The following is a 19,664-nucleotide window of genomic DNA, read 5'->3' as shown; positions in this document are numbered from 1 at the left end:
GTCTACAATAATCTCCACTGTCTTCTGGGCATTCAGCACCAGGTTGTTGTGGCTGCACCAGGACACCAGACGTTCAACCTCCCTCCTGTAGGCAGATTCGTCCCCGTCCGAGATGAGCCCAATGACGGTGGTGTCATCTGCAAACTTGATTAGCTTGACAGACTGGTGGGTGGAGGTGCAGCAGTTGGTGTACAGGGAGAAGAGCAGAGGAGAAAGAACACAGCCCTGAGGGGAGCCGGTGCTGATGGTCCGGGAGTCCGAGACATTCTTTCCCAGCCTCACGTGCTGCTTCCTGTCCGTCAGGAAGTCAGTGATCCACCGGCAGATGGGATCAGGCACATTCATCTGGGAAAGCTTGCCTCGGAGATGGTCTGGAAGGATGGTGTTGAAGGCAGAGCTGAAGTCCACAAACAGGATCCTGGCGTAGGTTCCTGGGGAGTCCAGATGCTGCAGGATGAAGTGTAGGGCCATGTTGATGGCGTCATCTACAGACCTGTTGGCTCTGTATGCAAACTGCAGGGGGTCCAGGAGGGGGGCCGTGAGGGTCTTGAGATGGGAGAGAACTAGGCGCTCAAATGACTTCATGACCACAGATGTCAGAGCCACGGGTCTGTAGTCATTTAGTCCAGTGATCCTAGGTTTCTTGGGGACAGGGATTATGGTGGAGGACTTGAAGCAGGCAGGCACATGACATGCCTGCAGTGAGGAGTTGAAGATGCCAGAAAACACTGGGGCCAGCTCGTTTGCAGAGTGTCTGAGGGTGGCAGGAGACACACCGTCTGGGCCGGGAGCTTTTCGAGCATTCAGACTCTTAAACTGCTTCCTCACATCTGCTTCATGAATATGAAGAGTTGTGGTGGGAGGAGGTGGTAATCAATTCTGTGCATTACTATAGACACCTTATAAAAGCACCAGAGAATGCGAAAGTGCAAAAAACCAAATGCTCATTGTAATTGTTCATCTCTGTCTGGCAGAAGATTCATTTTGACTGAGTTTGCCCCAGCCAACGCCGAAACAGTAATCACTGCTTTTAACTACTTGTGATTACAATCAGCAAATCAAAATCAACATACACTAAATACACAGAGTCATGTAAACAAAAAAAACAGGGTTTTTGGTGTTTAAACTAATTTCTGACAAAATATTATTTTATTAAACTTCATCATCAAAAGGCTGGACAGTCTACATAAACATATGTAGTGTTGTCGAATGGAAGAGGTTCAAACATAAGGTCTGTGGGCCAGAATCGGCCCAAAAAAGACTCCAACCTGGCCCACTGGACAGCTGTGGAAAATGTGAAGGAGGACATAAATTTTGGACTATTAACAGCATTTTCATAAACAACTTATTGTACTGACAAACACCTCACCCACAGCCATTCATACTACATTAATAAAGTAATAAATAAACAATTAAATGACAAAAAAAAGTTCCTGTACTATAGAAACGTCTGTTTGTTTTACAGTGTGTACACAGTTAAATCAATAATGAGAATTTTCTTTGAATGAACAGAAACTTGCCACTTTATGATTACAGGGCAGTCTTGGCAATGAGATATCAGACTTTTCAGTAATTTTACAAATGAATTTCTTACAGTTTAAGCCCAAAGAGTCATGCTGAGTCTTTCATTTACTATAGTGTTTCTTTATCATGTAGAAAAACTGAGACAGTCTATTGAAGTAACTCTTCTTTTTCTTATTTTGAGATATCTCATGGATTAAACCTGTCCGGCCCACTTAAGATCAAAGTGGGTTGTAAGCAGGCCCACGATGCAAAATCTTGTTAGAGTCTGTAAATGAAGGACTTACAGGGTAAGTTTCCTTTAAAATATATTACCCCATAAACTAAAAAACATGCCTTATTATACGAGCTATAAAATAATATAGGCTGCAGTACAAAGTTTAAGATTTAGTGTTTTATCTCCAGTTTTATGACTACATAAAAACGTCCTTTCCTCAATTATGATAATTTTACATAAAACACTGTAAGTTTTGATATGATTCACTGGCAGGCATTGGGTGTTATATATATTTTGTAATTTATTAGCCATGCAACCCATTATATTAGCAAGGGCAGTGTTTGGATTTGCAAACATTCATAGCGACATGTAGACTGGCGTGTGTTAACAATATGGATCATTTCAGAGAATTTAGATGTATTCTTGTTAAACACATTTTTCTGCATTTATTGTGGATGTATAATGTATCCATCCATCCATCCATCCATGGATTGAAATCTATCCCTGCTGACACTGGACAAGAAATAGGGCACACCCTGCGGGTCAGCATTCAGTCAAAGGCCTGACACATACTATAGAGGCAGGCAACCATTTACACCCCTATTCACACCTAAACGTTGTAAATCTAACTTGCATGTCTCGCGTGTGGACAGTGAGAGGAAACTGTAGCATGCAGAGGGAACCCATACAGGCAGAGAGAGTGCCACATCATTTTATTGATGATGATGGTGATTGATGTGGTCATTGTTTAAAGACTGCTATTCAAAAAAATTTTTTTTTTAATGATTATTAGTTTTTTCTAGTGGTACTAGTAGTAAGCCAGTTTTCCAACTTTTTCTAAATCAGCAGGTAGTAAAGCTAAAATGATAACAACAGAAATTTGTTTCTCAATAGACTTTAATGTAAAAGGTTTTCATTATCTTAATATAAATTGATTAGCACACAGCAGCTGCTGCTACTAACAGAGCAAAAACATAGTAACACAAAGATATTAAAGTTATGTTTGTGGCCCATTTAAAAATTAGCTACCCAGATTATACAACGTCAGTTTAAGAAAAAATGAACAAAAAAACATCCAGAAGACTCTGGTGAGTCAAGCATCTCTTTTAATTGATATTTTTACACAGATAATCTTTTAGAACTGAAAATAAACTGCACCAGATGAGACCTTTAAAGATTTTTTAACTCTTGAAGGCTAACAATACGGCAATAATAAAGACAAAACATGAATTTTTAAAAACAAACACCAAGTGACACCCAGTTAATTAACTTCCTATTTTCTGCAGTCACGTCTTTTGCTGCATATAGTAAATCATATTCCAGAGATTTAAAACTTAAGCTACTGCTCACTTTCCAATAATTAACTTGTAGCTTCATATCATATATGATCATCTCAGAAAATCCAATTTATTAAATTTGTCTCTTAATCATTGCAGTTTTTGTTTGTGAGCACACGCAATGGGTTTGAATGAAGGATCAGATTCCTCAAAGGCTTTCCATTTCAGCACAAGATAAAGCACTGCAGTGTTAAGTAAACGATTACCCACATTTACCAGAATGCTTAAAACAACACGAATAAGCACAAGTACAGTCATTCCAAATAACCCAGTGCTGACCCTGGATGGAATGTGTCAGCACAATGCTTTGGTCAATTGGGAAAATTTGCATAATCTTCCCACATAAAATGACACTTGACACATTACCCATCGTGTTTTAAAGAAAGAGTATGGTTACCTTTTTTTTTTTTTTTTGTAATACCATGTGACGATGATCATGTTTGACATAGAATTAGGGCTCGCAGTAATATCAGCAGGCTGATTAAAATAAATGGTTTGTTAATAAGATGACTAATTTCTGTTTTGCAGATTAACAGAAAAGCATCTGTTTTATCTTCTTAGCTTTATTTCAGCCATAAAAACATAAAAAAACTGTCACAGTTCCATCAGTCATAATTTATGATCTTTACAGGGCACAATGTTCGGGGAGTTTCAGATTTAGAGCCTCATTTAAAAGAAGAAAAGGAAGAAAAGTGTGACAATCTTGCAATTATTACCGCTGTCTTTGCTGTTGTTCTTGTCTGAACAGCAATAGCAGGTGGTAAATGGAAGCTTTAGGTGGCTTTTTACAAGAGTTTTTTCAATATTATGTGAACGTGACTCTGTGTGTTTATGAGTAATTTTAATATTAGTGTGGTTTTTTTATACAAACTTGAATTCAGACTGTATTTTGTTTAGTTTTTGTTTTTTACCTGGCTAGGTTTTTTTGGTCTTAAGGTGTGGAGAAATAACACAAACCTTTTTGCTACAATTTGCTCTGTGTGTGTGTGTGTGTGTGTGTGTGTGTGTGTGTGTGTGTGTGTGTGCGTGCGTGCGTGCGTGTGTGCGTGCGTGCATGCGTATCAGGAGTGCAATGGAACGTCATTCTCATCAAGATTCTCCCCCTCTGAGACTGAAATCATTTATAGCCTGGGCAGGTTGCTTTGGGCCTTCACCATTTTTTGTTGTTTGCTTGATGTTGGAAGTGGCTTAGCCTGAGGCTGTTCCAGTAGGTACATGCTTTAAATCCCCTTTTTTAAACCACTGATTTATTGCTGATCCCGTTGTAGCTTGTATACTGTGATCATTTTGTTGCATACCTATTGTGAGGTCGACAACAAGGTAGATACATCACATACTTAACATTTTATTTCGGCCCCCTAAACTCCTGCTGTGAAAAAAGATGGTTGGGTAGCACCCAGTAATAATCATGCTATTTAGCATTAATAAGGTTTTATTATAGTATTAGCATCAACAACGTTAGCATAAAACCCACATAGATATATAAACTATAAACATTTAATATTGAAAACCCAGCTGCTAAATGTTCATGAAATTAGCTTGCTTTAAAGTAGCCAGGTCAAGATCATCATCAGCAATTGCAGGTTGAGAAATTTTTCTAACATTAATTTCACACTAAGCTGAAAATGATGATAAGCTGGTGTAGAATATACAATACCAAGACACTTACTTAGTCTGCAGTTGATTAGTTAATCAACTGTATTTGATCATCAGTAAGTTTGTGCACCTGTGTAAAAGGTTTTGTCAAATTGCTTTCAGGAGCATTTAGATGTGTGTCAATATAGTGTCACAATCTACCCAGGAGTGGATGTCACAGCAAGTTCACTCATAGGTCAGACTGTATGATGCTCAGACAAATCGCAAGTGCTAGGTCTCAGTTAGCATGTGAAACATTAAAGCTCCTGATAGTACAATTACAAAATGACTGAACAAGTATGGCTTGTTTGGCTGCCAGAGAAACTCTCTAAAACAAACCTGGCAACATGACTTAGCTTTGGAAACCACAACAATTCTATATAAATGTCGGCAAAAACACCTCATACCAACTGTCAAGCACAATGGTGGAGGGTCTGGACTTCTTTAAGTTGCTTGAAGACGTTTCACCTCTCATCCGAGAAGCTTCTCGGATGAGAGGTGAAACGTCTTCAAGCAACTTAAAGAAGTCCAGACGCTTTTCTTTGCAAGCTCCTTTGACTACGATGACCTGGATGACTGAGAACCTTCACAGACACAATGGTGGAGGATTAGCAATTTGTGTTTGTTTTTGTAGCCACAGTTCTTGGGCACTTTGCAGTCACACAGTCAAGTTCTACAAGCTATTGAAATATGGGGTGTATATATCGAGAATACTGCATAGAGGTCTGCGAAAACTTTCTTTTTCACATGACTTTAGGCTAGACAAAGGAAAAGAATCCCAAAAAGACTTTAATAGAAAGATTACAATAAATTCTTTGTTAGCATATAAAAACCTTTGAATTTGACATTTACCTTCTCTTTATCCCAAGCTCATGAAGTTAAATAAAGTACAAGTATGATAAAGTTTGAATAAATGATAAAAGGAAAAAGTAAATGTGTGTTTGATGCTTGGATTATAGTACTTCTTTTGCATACAGCTATATAATCCTGTTATATTAAATGTATGGTCACATGTCAAAATGTTTTATTTTGGTAATTTCATTAAATAAGTAGTCTAGTCATTTATTAACTGGAAAATGTTCACTCTTTGATACAGACATACGAAACAATGTGAAGTATTTTTCTAGCAAACCAGTCTGCACAACTTTCACCAAATCCTGCACTGAAACTCTGACCACAGATAAGTGATTACAGAGTCTGAGAAATAGTTATAATATTTATTACACATACAGTAACACAATCAGATCTCATATTGTTCATATGGTTTTGTAGAAATTTATAATATTTGGGATTTGTACAGTGGAAGAAAAATATCCCATCACATTCAGTCAATGCAGTTTCTTCTTTTTGTGCACCAAAAGTAAAAGAAAATCTACAGCTAAGGAGTTCTTGTGTGAGCTTTTTGAGTTCAAAATAGGTATTGCATTATCTGACAAAACTTCCAACTCAGTCCAATCAACCTCAAACCATTAACCAGTACAGAATGGTACTATACTTATTTCACACTACACCCCATTACATCCCAGTGTCACATAAATTTGAAAACTTTTTCCCTCTAAAACCCTCTCCAGTTTATTTACGTTGAGACTTTTTCGCCTCATCTGGCACATGACTGAGGACTCATCACAGTTGTTTTCCATTACATCATAAATAACCTTAACTACCTACAGGCCACAACAAGTCAGAACAGCACTGACCACAGCAGAACAAGCTTTATTCCTATTTTTCAGCAACTGAAATGAAACCCTGTGTCACAGCTGTGCTAATATGTTGAGATAATTTAAATTTAATATATTTTGGATGGTAGAGATAAGTAATGGTTTGTAACCTCACCCATGATGAGGAAACTCAGAAAAAAGTCCTTCCCTATAGACATAATAAAAGGACAGAGAAATGAATCATTGAAAACAAACAAATCATATATAAAGAAATGTCAGCTGTCCTACATTACTACTGAAGTGTCTGAAAGATATCAAAGCATGGATGGCCTAATTTTTTGGAATTTTAATGAAAGTAAGACTGAGATCGTTGTTTTCAGACCCAGTGGTGTTTGTGATTCCTCGTGTCTTGGACCTGGTCCCCTGCATTCATACGTGACTAACCTTGCTATCACACTGGACTGTGATTTTATACTAGATAAGCAGATGAATTCTGTTATTAAAGCTCATTTTTATCATTTGAGACTTTCATAAAGAATCAAATCCACTTTATCCTGTAAAATCTTTGAACGTCTTATTCAACTTCAGTCATAATGCCCCTTGGACGATTGCACTGCGCTCTATATTAGCCTTAGAAAAGCTTCCCTTAACGCCCAGACCAAAGTGCTTCAGCTCATCTTTTAGCCGGAACCTGCAAACGAGACAACATTTCCCCGTCCTGGCATCTCTCCACTAGCTCCCAGTTCAGTTCTGGATCCATTCTAAGATTTTATTATTTGTTTTTTAAACTTTTAATGGATCACTGCCACCATACTGAGCTCTTAACTCCATATGTTCCCTCAAGATCACTGAGGTCCATGGACCAGCTGCTCCTGCTGTCCCTAAAACCCGGCTGAAAACCAGGGGCGTGCGAGCCTTTTATGTTATTCATCATGGCTCATCATTATACTAAACGGTGGTTTTATAATATAAGTAAATGACTCTGAGGGGAAGAGAGAAATCAGCTTTCCCAATAAAACTCAAAGACCTTCAACATATTTAAAAGGTTTAAAATGATTTATAGGATGTTTAGCTACTAAGCAAACATTATTATCATAGCAGTATAACTCACAGCAGCGAAACATGATGGCTTCTAAGTTGAAATCTTTATATTTTATATCATTTTATACACCAAACCATCACACTGGTTTAGCATACTCTTAAAGGCACTGTTTCCGGGAATATGTTTGTTTGCTTTCTTACTGAATTAGATGAGAAAGAGTGGAATTTTTCAATTGAAAAATCAAAATCAATCAACCTTGGGATAAATATACAATCCAACCAAGCCAGAAAGCAGGGGGGAAAAGCCAGACTGACTTTGTCCAAACACAAACAACAATTCACTTAAGTTGGCTGATTGACACACTAAGTTTGTTGGATCAGTGACACAAATCTATCTGAAAAAAACAAACCCAAAAAACATCAGTTTGTGGTTTAATGCCATGTTGAAGTTGGGTGTAGTGAGCTCTAGTCTCATATTTAAGCTTAGATGAAAAATTGATGCCTCCTTAATGTCTAACTCTTGCCAAGAGAACAAATAAGCATATTTCCTGGAAGTAAATGCAATATAAAACACATTTATGAGGCCTTGCTGCATTGAACCTCAAAACACATTAAAGATTAAAACATGTATGAAATTGCCTGTCCCAGTTTTGTATGTATTACTGTAGAGTGTGTCATTACACATTCTTTTGGCAAGAAGGAAAGTAGATAGTGAGAATTATGGCATTATTATGTTAGAGATGAGACTTTGGAGGACTCCTGTAAAGAAATACAGACTTAATAACAAAAATAATAATCACCATCAGTACTTTGGATAAGCTGAGATGATGGTGGTGGTCATGACATGATGACCATCACCACGTGGGGGCCAGGTCCCATGTAGTACGCTAAAAGTCTTATACATATACAGTATGTGAAGCATGACTCTGCCTCGGCTGCTTCATCACTGCTGCTTTTCTATATTCTCTTGGCAGGACGTCTCATTCATCCAGCAAATTAAATGTAAAAATGAGAAATCATTGTGCCTGCAGGGATTTTGGTCCCTCTCTGCAATGTGTTCTGCAACAGCACTAAGAAATTATTCATATAAAGGGCAGAAGACAGTAAGAGTGGTTTACATTACCTCCCCTGCAGATGACGCAGGGTGGCAACCTCCTTTACACTCCCAAAATCATTCCTTGCTGCTAAAAGAAGGAAAAATAAAGACTAGTGCTTGGTAAACTGGCCACAAAATACACAGCACTGATATTAATGTTTACTATGCATACGCTCAGACACTTTGGGTATTTATTGCTTACAAGATAAGATAATAATAATAATGATAATAATAATAATGGACAAAGAAGAAGAAATTGTTTGTAAAATCAACATCTTTGAACACTCACATCCTAAAATCACATACCTCATCAAACAAATGATCAGCATGAACATTTTGGCTGCCCCTGTAAAATTAATCAAAATAAAATACAACCTCATATGTGATTTTTGTCTTTTTGATCTTTGATCAAACATCTAACTCCCAGACTGATGCTGGCAGGAGTTATAATCAAAATAATCAAAATGATGAGACAGCCTTCATATCACAGTATCACATCTTTTTATTTAGCTTTGATTATTTATGCTTTGCCATGCCACACAGAAATAAGTGGTGATTCTGGGCTATGAGGGGTCATGTGCTCTTAAAACCACAGGAGATAAAGAAGAACTTCGCTTTTACTGCATGTCCAGATTAATTTCTCTGAGACAACGCCCTAAGGAGCAATAAGAGGGCATCGTCCACGCTTGTATAGGCATAATCTGCAAATTAAAGAGTCCTTGAAAGCCCTCAGTAGGAGTCTGAATGCTGCAGGACTGGCCACTCACTAAAAGTTAGTGTCACTGGCTCATAGTCTTACTGAGGGCACAGTACCGTCCATGTTTCTCACAGGGACAGTGCAGAATGTAATGAAACATCCACTTAATGTACAGTAAAGATGCACACAGAAGAGCTTGGACCTTTGTTTGTTGACTTATTGACCTGTCTTGTCACCTGCAACACTTTCTGTGCTGCATGAGCAACGGAGGAATGTGATCATTGGATATACAATGTGCAGGAGCTTCAGGTAGCATTTAAATCCACACATTTCCAAAATTGAAAATATCACAATTAAGTGATAATATTGGCAAAAATTACTATCTGTTGCAATCTACATACACATAAATTCATTTAGTCCACTTACATTCACAGTACATCCAGAACCTCAACGATCTAAAACAGAAATGCCTCCACCAATAGTTACTGGACAGTTATTTAACTGCAAAACGACATAGCTGCTGACAATCTTACTTAACCAGAATATAACCAGTTGGCAACTAGGTACGACAAGTCACATATTGCAAAGAGATTGGCTGCTGATAAGTTGTGCTTACTGGTGCAGACTGATTTAGACAGTGTCTATACATGATTTTGCAGTTATTTACAAACCTTTGCAACTTTATCAGCCTCCAGTGGTTTGGAGACAGGCTGCCTCTCAGCAGGTAACCTGTGCAATCACCTTGTGATCAAAAAATGGTTGTCCAGAGGTTTGGGTTTCAAAACTGAACTTGATTCACTGAGTGCAAAAACATTTGGTGGGATTCCAGGAAAACCACTGATTTTTCTTTATTGTAAAGAAGTTGCCATCCGATTTTTTTTTCCTCTAGTGTGACTGAGCCATCATCCAGTTCAGGGGTTGCTGGAGACTTTTCCAGATGACCTTTGGTTTAGAGGTGGGATAAATCTGTTCTTCACTGAGAGGCAAACAACCATGACAATTACATCCACAGTTTCAACCAATTTAAAGTCAATAATTTTCCTAATATGAATGCCTCTGGACGCTTAGGGAGAACACGCAGAACCTTCTTCCTGTGAGGTTCTGTCCTAACTAGCAAACCTTAATTATAAATGCATGTATGTAAATACAGAGTAGAAGTTACATCTTGTGCTTCTAGTCACTTTTGATTTTTTTGGTGCCTCATTTATTGAATAAACATAAATGCGGGATTGTGGTTCTCTCAAAAGATTATTGTGCCGTATGGTGGTTCAAAAAGTTCATACAAAGGGCACAGACTATCAATTTGCACAAAAAACAAAGCGACTTTAATGAATTTATGAATACATTAACAAAAAACAGGATGCTGTAGCCTTGTCACAGAGCCAAGCCAGCAAAAGTCCAAAAAGAAAGATAAACTAACACAGAAAATAAAACCCAAACGTAAAGAACTAAGCACAAACGAAAAAGAGATAAGCAGGGAGAGGTGAGTAGGGGTTTATTAAGAGGCAAAATGACAAAGAACAAGTCGAACTTTAAATACGGAGGATTTATTGAGCACATAAGAAAACAACAAACAACAACATGGACTGGAATATAAAATACAGGGAGGCTTAGAAGCAACTAAAAACTACAGACTTTCCTGTTTCATATCTGTTACACAATCATAATTTTGAGAAGACAGAAATGAAACCATATTTCCAGATTTGGCAGTTTTCCATAGTTTTGTTTGGGATTTTTTGTTGTTGTTGTTTTTTTTTAATCTAATTATCCATAAACATTTATTAGTTTTTGTATTCCGGTAAAACTGTCGCTCCCGTTATGTGAGCAGCGCAGTCAGATAAAGATCAGGTTTGGTAGGTTTAGATCATTTTTAAAACTAAATTACAACAGTATTTGTAATAAAAGTTGTGTTTATTTATTTATTTACTTGATAAATATATTGAACTTTCTTGCTTTGTGATCGATAGATTTTCCACTCTTAAACATAAGGTTCTGAGTTACCCTAATTGCTCAGATTAAACAAGACATAAATGGTAAGGTTTATGGTTGTTATTTTATTTGCTCCTTATAGTCACACCATTAGTTGTGATTGTCATAATGCACTGTTCATTGTTGGTCCAGCAAGAAGTGCAGCTAGTGCCACTGTTAAACTGATAAAACCCCATTTGATAGATGGAAACAATCAAGAGTGCAATACAGTCTGTATTCCTGTTGTAATCCTGTAGGTTTCGACCCTAAAGGCCACTCAAGAATGTATGAGCCGTAGCATTCTGGGAGGTTTAAAGTGCTTTGTGAACTATATCATCAGACTCAGCAATGAGCTAACAGCGCCTACTTACTTGCATGAAGCCTCCACAGTGACGCACAAGCTGTGTGGTCCCCAGGACAGGACTTTTGTAACAGCATGTTAAAGAGACAGCAGTGGGTGGGCAAACATAAAAATGTGGACGAGATAACCTAACACAAGTTATGGAGAGCTGTATGGGGGAGTCTTCATGTTAAACTTGTTGAGAAACAGCCTCAAATGATTTGTTCTGCCTCAGCTCCCCTCTCCCTTTCTGCTGGTAGCAATCTTCGTCCCACATACGTATAAAACCTTAACTGCTCAGCTACAGTTATTTTACACCCCGTTACTAAGATGGCAAAGATGCTGTACTGTAACATGCTTATGATAATGTGCTCAGCAGTTTGATGTCTCACAAGAAAGGAGGCTAACACGGCCAACATCGAAGGCAGTTAATGTTAAAAAAAAAAGTGTAGAGTAATATAAAATACAGTTGGGTAGCCGAAACCATTATAGTCACATACACTAAAAAAAAATCATAGCACTAAAAAAATTACAAAATGTAATAGTAAAGAAAAAAAGAGAACACCAGAAATAGAGCTTTATAGTAAAAACAGATTCATAACAATGCTAAAGTTCGAATGATCAGAAGTAACATGTTCTGATTGCCCTGTAGCTTGTTTCACTATAGAGAACCACATTTACAGGTAAAAGAGTAAAGCCTGGTTGCCAGATATCTTGCACTGCACTGTAATACGTTGTCTTTATGAATGAGTAAATATTGTTTGAAATATCAATGTGTATTTGTAGCACTAGCTGAAATGTGACTGTCTCACAGTGTTTCTGACAGTATTTCTACTTGGCTATTAGCTCGCCTGTGCAGCAGTCACACTACCACTACCTGACATGATAAAGATAGAGTGAATGGGAGGTGACAAGTTGAGACAACCAGTTGTATTTGTGCTGTAGCTACCCACTGGCGTCAATCAGAAGTGAGTCATTCAGAAACTTTTTATTTTTGTAGGTGGGGTGGTTGTCAGATTTTGTTGAACTGGGGATAGCAGATGTGTTTTGAAGGATGAGAACTGCAGTTCAGGCCATAAATATCATTGGCCTAGACGGGCTAGGTGGACATGTTTCCACTTGAGTAACAAACTGGACTGGTTATATTTGTCTAATGTTAGTATTTGCTCCACTAAGAAATGGAACAAATACCAATGTATATGTAAAAAAATATAAAGAGTTAGACATTCATGAAGTGCCTTGAGCAGCTGGTCAGAAAACACATCTGCTGCTCCCCGACATCCTGGACCCTCTTCAATTTGCCCACAGAAGGAGCAGAGTCATGGACGACACAGTCGCCTTGGCAACACACACTGCCCTCACCCATCTGGAAAACGGGAACACCCTTCCTCCTCGCTCACTGAAAACACAGTGTGCGATTTCTTAGTGTACTCTTGTGCTCCTTTTTCACTTCCAAGAACATCATCATTAAGTTTGCAGGCAATAGGACTGTTGTAGGCCTTATTGCAGACAATGATGAGACAGCCGACAAAGCTAAACAGGCCAACAACCTTTCTCTCACATCAGCAGAACAATGGAGATGATAGTGAACTATCATCCAGAAGAGAACACTGGCTCATCCATATTAGCTATGCTAACATTGAAGTGGTAGGCACTTTCAACTTACTCAGTGTGAACATTACTGAGAATCTATCCTGGAACCTTCACATGGACATCACGGACAGAAAGGCCCGTCAGTGCTCATACTTTCTGAGGACACTTAGTTTTACAAGACACTATCTCCTGAATCTTCCACAGAAGCACGATCGACAGCCTGGTGACAGGCTGTATGACAGTTTTGGAATGGAAGTTGCTTGCTAAAAGCTGGAAATCACGACAGAGATTGGGGCAGCCATCAGAGATCGTCACTGCCAAGAGCTATCCCGCCATTAAAAAGATCTGCCTGATGTCTGTGTAAGGCCGACAGAATTATCAAGGATCATAGCCATCCAGAAAACCAGCTGTTCTCCTTGTCCATGCATTGGTGAATTACTGCAGTACAATATGTAACAGTATAATTTAATCGGTCACTGGTACTGCTGTTTATAACTCTCAGTTTACCCATGTGCAATAATTCTCCATACTCCTAATCTAATTCTCCCAAGAACCTCAGTATCCATGTTGCATCTGTAAGTCTTCTCCTAGCAAAGATTGCTGGTTCCTGCTGTATCTTTTACAATAATCTGAACTACAACTCAAGGATGGCGTTTTAGAGCTGCAGCAATGAATAAACCTAATTTATTAAACGCAAACAGGTAACTCACATTGATGAATCCAGAGATAATGACTTGATTCTTCAGTTCATGTTTGATTGAAAAAACTTTTTGGCACTTTTAAATTCATTGGGGATTTAAAGCCACGACTTTTAGTTTTAGTTCCCATTCTCTTTAATTTAATTTTCAGATACAGCAGGCAGCAGTCGTCAATTACTCCTTGTGTAGATTTCTCATAAAAAATGTAATCACATTCCCTCACTAATGATTCAGCAGCAGAAGTGATTTGTTACATTACATGTTTTGACTCAGAACAACTTCATCAAAGGTGCCCTTAAACAACTTCAAAGACTTCACACCCACTTGCCTCATCTTCTGTATTTAACACTTGAAGGAAAAGAAAACAAGGTATTTTGGTTTTAATAAGCAGTCTGTACAGTCTGGAATCAGAATGTTTACTAAACACAAATTCCTTAGTTCCAGTGACTGCACAAAGCAATTAAGAAGTCCCATCCTAAGTGTGAAGACGTGCGTTCACACACCGACCCGCTCAAAACCCACATGACTCCATAAGCTCTTACCAGCAAAGCCTTTATTATGTTACTGACATGGACATGGACAGCTGGAGACACAGCGGCCAAGTAGTCATTCCTGTTATACTTCTTTGAAGTCCACTTGAAATCCGCCACCTGGGGTGCGTGCGTAGTTGGTGCATTGAAATGTAAATTCTTCGCAGATGAGCGTGTGTGGTCACAAAAATATTGCTAGGCACCTGGATGTCAGCATAGACCCCTGTGCTCAGTGTTTGATGATGAAATTAACGTCACTCGCACCTCAGCGGACTCACATAATCAATGCATAAGAAATGAGAAAACTTAGTAGTTGCCGTTCTTACCTCATTTACATGAACCATAGAGACCACTGAAGTAAACCTTTTACTAATGTAGTGTACAAATTAACGCGGTATCAGTAATCAAACTGTATGTAGCTTATCACATTGTCGATGCAAGATCATAGTCAGTATGATTGTAGGTAATACAGGCAGCCACAAGCCAAATGGAAAAACTAATGAGCATTTAGGAGCTAAAGTGCCTGAGTTTCCCTTAATGATGCAGTACAGACCAAAATAGGACAAAAAGAATTGGGCTTTTAGTGGTCAGAGGGCTGGAAACAGCTGCTGGGAATGATTGCTGTTGGGTTCCTATATGCTTTTTCTTTCTCCAATTCTGGATCATAGGAGGGCCGGATACAAGCTATCATATGGTGAGAGGCTGCTAGTCTAAGCCGAAGATTAAAACCAAAAGAAATTCATGCTCCGATTCATGCCTGCGTTTATTTGGATGTTAGCACCTCCAGAACAACTGCAACATCCACACAGAAGGGTGGTGGATTTGTACCCAAAGAAGAGCTAAGCCACAGCCAAGGAATGGATTAATATGTGCTAAATCAACAATAATTACGAACTCATTACTTTTAAAATTCTAAATATATATGGAAATGAGAGCAGTCACAATAGTTGTAGGTTTTTTAACCCTGCGAAGCCTCGATTTGTGGCTAGTAACTGTATCTATGCAGTATAAGTTACAGCCAAACAAATGAAGGCTCTGTACATTAAAGTCCTTAACCACCGAGCCCAAGTTCATCACATGTTAGGTTTTAAAAGCAACCGGTGAAATAAGTTAAATACTAATGAGACTTCTTATTAAGATAAGATAAGATAAGATAAGATAGAACTTTATTAATCCCTCGGGTGGGTTCCTCTGGGAAATTCGACTTCCAAAAAAAGCACAGCAACGACCGAAGTTACAGTTACAGAACTGTTATATATATATATACACACACACACACACACACACACACACACACACACATATATAAATACAGAGACAAATATAAATAAAATATACAAAGGGGATAAATAGAATAAATAGGAATAAAAAATAAAAATACAAGTGAATTGCACATTTCAAGTATTGAGTCTATTGCACTGTTGACTATTTACAAAAAGTATTGCACAAGGTATTGGTAAATGGTAAATGGCCTGCATTTGTATAGCGCTTTACTAGTCCCTAAGGACCCCAAAGCGCTTTACACTACATTCAGTCATTCACCCATTCACACACACATTCACACACTGGCAATGGCAAGCTACATTGTAGCCACAGCTGCCCTGGGGCGCACTGACAGAGGCGAGGCTGCCGGACACTGGCGCCACCGGGCCCTCTGACCACCACCAGTAGGCAAACAACATTGTACAGTGAGGTGCAGAGGCACTGCAGCTTAGTTGTTCCCCCCTCCTTTGTCCTCCTGTTTCCCCTCCCTCTCCCCTCCAGAGAGGAGTTAAACAGTCTGATGGCGTGTGGGACAAAGGAGTTTTTAAGTCTGTTAGTTCTTGTCTTGGGGAGAAGCAACCTGTCACTGAACAGACTCTTCTGATTGTTTATGGCCGTGTGCAGATATTAAAAAGAAAGGGTAATCATATGGTTATTTCTAGCTCAACTGGGAGCTTGATTCATAATAAAATGGGCAATTTCACCTAAGTCCCCCCTCAGGGTAACTTGTAAACTAAAGAGGGATTTGATGTGAAGGGTATGAGAGCTGTGGTGGTGTGTTATCAGCTGAGTAATTTGCTCTTGTACAAACATGAATTACTGTTATCTAAGTGCCCCCTGACAGCCGATTGGCTCCTCATTAGGCCTGTGTGAAATGAGATTAGCAATGAGACTCTAAATTATGATCCAATCCCAGAACACATAATCTCTCACATGCATATACCCTTTGTGTGTCTCTCCACTTCATCTATTTCTGCCATCCTTTTTTTTTTTTAACTTCATTGCTTTCTGTATCTTCCCCTGCGGCTGGTCATTCCTCGTCTTAGCAGCTCTCCTCTCTTGACCTCTTACCTCTTCTCTCTTTTTTTTCCTGCACCACCGACCTCACTCTCAGAGTGTAACTGCAGTGGGAGATCAGACCAATGTGTGTTTGACATGGAACAGTACCGGAGCACTGGCAGTGGGGGGCGATGTGTGAGCTGCAGAGACAACACCGATGGGCCCCACTGTGAGCGCTGCAGAAATGGCTACTACCGGAAATCTACAGAAGATCCCTGCCTACCCTGCAACTGCAATGTCAACGGTAAACTGCAGACACAAAAATCTCAGTTGTTTTGATAATAACTGAAGCCCTAATTATGATCCATGCCAATGTCATTACTTGCTACTTTTGTTTTCTCCTGCATGAGAAAATGTAATTATGTTTAAATTGGAATGCCACACTGGCACAAAAAAGCACCATATGCAAGCTTTAGCTACAAATGAATGGGACTCATAGGATTAATTTTACAAATTTTATGGCCAATGTTTTTAAAAAATTAATGGCACTGCATTAATATTTTCTACGTCCCATCAGCTCACCAAACTTGCCTAGGAGTAGAATCTTTTTCAATTTATAATTCATTCAATCTCATCTTAGTTATCATTGCCTTAGCTTCCACGATGATCATTAAGGAAATCCATGGATTTACTCACCCATGCGGGTGTAAATTGATCCAGTTGACTCACTGAACATTATCAATGAAAAGACTCATTGCTCATTAAGCAAGGCCTAACTTTAGGTGGAGGAGCATTAGTGGTGGTGGAGCACAAATTATGTTTGTGCTTCACCCATCATCAGAGAATGAGAGAGAAAAGTGAACAAAAAACATTAACTATCTTTTCCTCTTCATATAAATAGTGTGCGGTGAAGGCACAGAGCTGTTGGAGTCCATTATATTGATCAAAGGTTATAGCAGACTCCATCAGGCTTCCCCTTTTCTCTTCTTTCTGCCCCAGATGGCCTTTTTTCTCCATTAACTAAAGCTTCACTATATCGGCTACAGTGTAGAAGCAAGGTTATATACTTCTCTTCCAGGAACAGAAATTCAAAACAAATGTTCATTATTTATAGATAGAAAGATAGATAGATATTTATAGAAAATACTCATAATTCTTGTCCAACACTATGATTACATTTTTCTTTATTTGAACCCTTCCAGGATCTGTGAGTCTACAATGTGATGTAGAAGGAAGGTGTGCTTGTCGGGAAGGTGTGACAGGAGAAAAGTGTAACACATGCCAGGCTGGCTTTCACTCGATAGGCCCCGGTGGCTGCAGGTGAGCAACATACATATAGTAATATATACAGTATACATGCATTCATTTTATGTTAGTGAACACAAGGCTCACTGACATTACATTTCATACAGCTTTCCTGTTTTATAGATGTGACACCTAACTTCCCAAAGCCTGAATTTATCAAACTGCAAAGCAGGACAAAAGGATTCAAATTTCTCGACGTGACACTACTGTGAATTAGTGACCTTATCAGCAAGTACCAGGATGTGCCAAACACAATGTCAAACTGCTAACAAGCATTGTAACAAGCAAGCCACCAAGTGCAGTGTTATTTTCCACATGGATAAAATTCATTTCAGTTTTATTAAGCTTTTTATTTCAGGGTGTCACGTATATTCATCATGCACAATATTAGTTACGCCAATGTGATTTTTTTGCTTTATGTATGTTCGGAGTCCACTGAATTACTTCATGGTTATCCCCTTTTATGGAAGTGTGCAGAAGTTGTCTGACTTCTATCAAGAAAACCTCATATTATTTTTGTCTACATTACACAAATGCATTGTTTCCTGTCTAGCTATATTTTAAAGTTTTTGTTTTCAAAGTATCTTTTACTATTTTTGTTCAGTTTCACTCTTCCCATTAGTGCCCTATTCAGCCACCACAAGCAGTTATATCCAGCACAGAAGCTCAGATAAATCCATGGCACACAACCTACTAAATACCAAACTGTGAACAAACCAACATGTTCTAAACCCCAACTCATCACACAGTGACACAAGTCAAAAAATCTTTTTCACGTTTATCAGAAGACAGCAAGCATCAGTGTATTTTGTAAGAAGCTGAGATATATTATGTGGTGCCGGGCCATTTAGTGCCCTGTATGTAAATCCTAAAATCTACTGAAAGCCAGTGTAAAGACTATCTTAGCATGCTTGCTAGAATGTGTTAATAGTCTGGCTGCAGAATTTTGTACTGTATAGCTTGGAAGCACAAAAGACATGGTTTGTCCAAGCTGGTCAACACACATGATAAATGCAATGACACAAATGCTTGAAAAAAAATTTTTTATAGTTCAGTTGAGTAGACCATATGTCGCAAATTAGGAATGTTACTTAAATGAAAGAATCAGGAAAGAAGCAACGATTTTATATGCAAGTCAAAGAATCAAATATTACACCATGATTTCAAATGCTGGACTTGACCAAAGAGAAGTAAGAGCCTGACTGATTTTAGGAAATAGTTCAGGAGGAGCTATAATCATCTATCAGTCTTGTTGATATTTAAAGTAAGTTCATTATCAGAGAGCCAATCACTAACCTGGATTAAACACTGGACTAGAGTGCTATGGACTAGAGCCTATTCAGATGATGAGGCTTAAAAGATATATACAGCTGAATGTCATCGGCATAGAAACAATAAGAAACTTCATTAAAATTTAGGTAATAAATTACTTTAATTTTATTTATTTTAGACACCAAATATATTAGCACCAAAACTAAAAAATGCTAAAGGGATGTTTTCACAATATAAAGACAACAAGTCCAAGCATCACTCTGTGGCGAATAAGGAGTTAGACTCAGTTGGACACACAGTTAGTGAGTAGGTGGTGGACACAACTGCATTTAAGAAACAGATTTTCTTTTAGAACTGATGGAGAACAAAGAACTCACTGAAGAAATTTGTAAGATTTTTAGTTAAATGAAACAAAACATTTTTTCATGTTTAGTACACAGTAAATATAACTAGTAGAAACACAAAGTCCTAAGACATTTCGTTCAGTTTGCTAT

The 19,664-nt window shown here is 38.3% G+C and overlaps 1 protein-coding gene across 1 annotated transcript in view; it reads left to right on the top strand.

The window, feature by feature from the left end:
- lamc3 (laminin, gamma 3) overlaps positions 1–19,664 on the top strand; it is a 154,391-nt gene that overhangs the window by 40,629 nt on the left and 94,098 nt on the right. The window contains exons 5-6 of the mRNA XM_085280052.1: positions 16,709–16,897; positions 17,796–17,913. Of these exons, the coding sequence (XP_085136178.1) occupies positions 16,709–16,897; positions 17,796–17,913 (307 nt within the window). The remainder of the gene's footprint in view (positions 1–16,708; positions 16,898–17,795; positions 17,914–19,664) is intronic.

This window comes from Mchenga conophoros, linkage group LG7 (genome assembly GCF_057382185.1).
Source record: "Mchenga conophoros isolate Kocher_MC1m ecotype Shallow Benthic linkage group LG7, M_conophoros_male_GT1.1, whole genome shotgun sequence".
Taxonomy (NCBI): domain Eukaryota; kingdom Metazoa; phylum Chordata; class Actinopteri; order Cichliformes; family Cichlidae; genus Mchenga; species Mchenga conophoros.
This window is presented reverse-complemented; position numbering and strand designations above follow the sequence as displayed.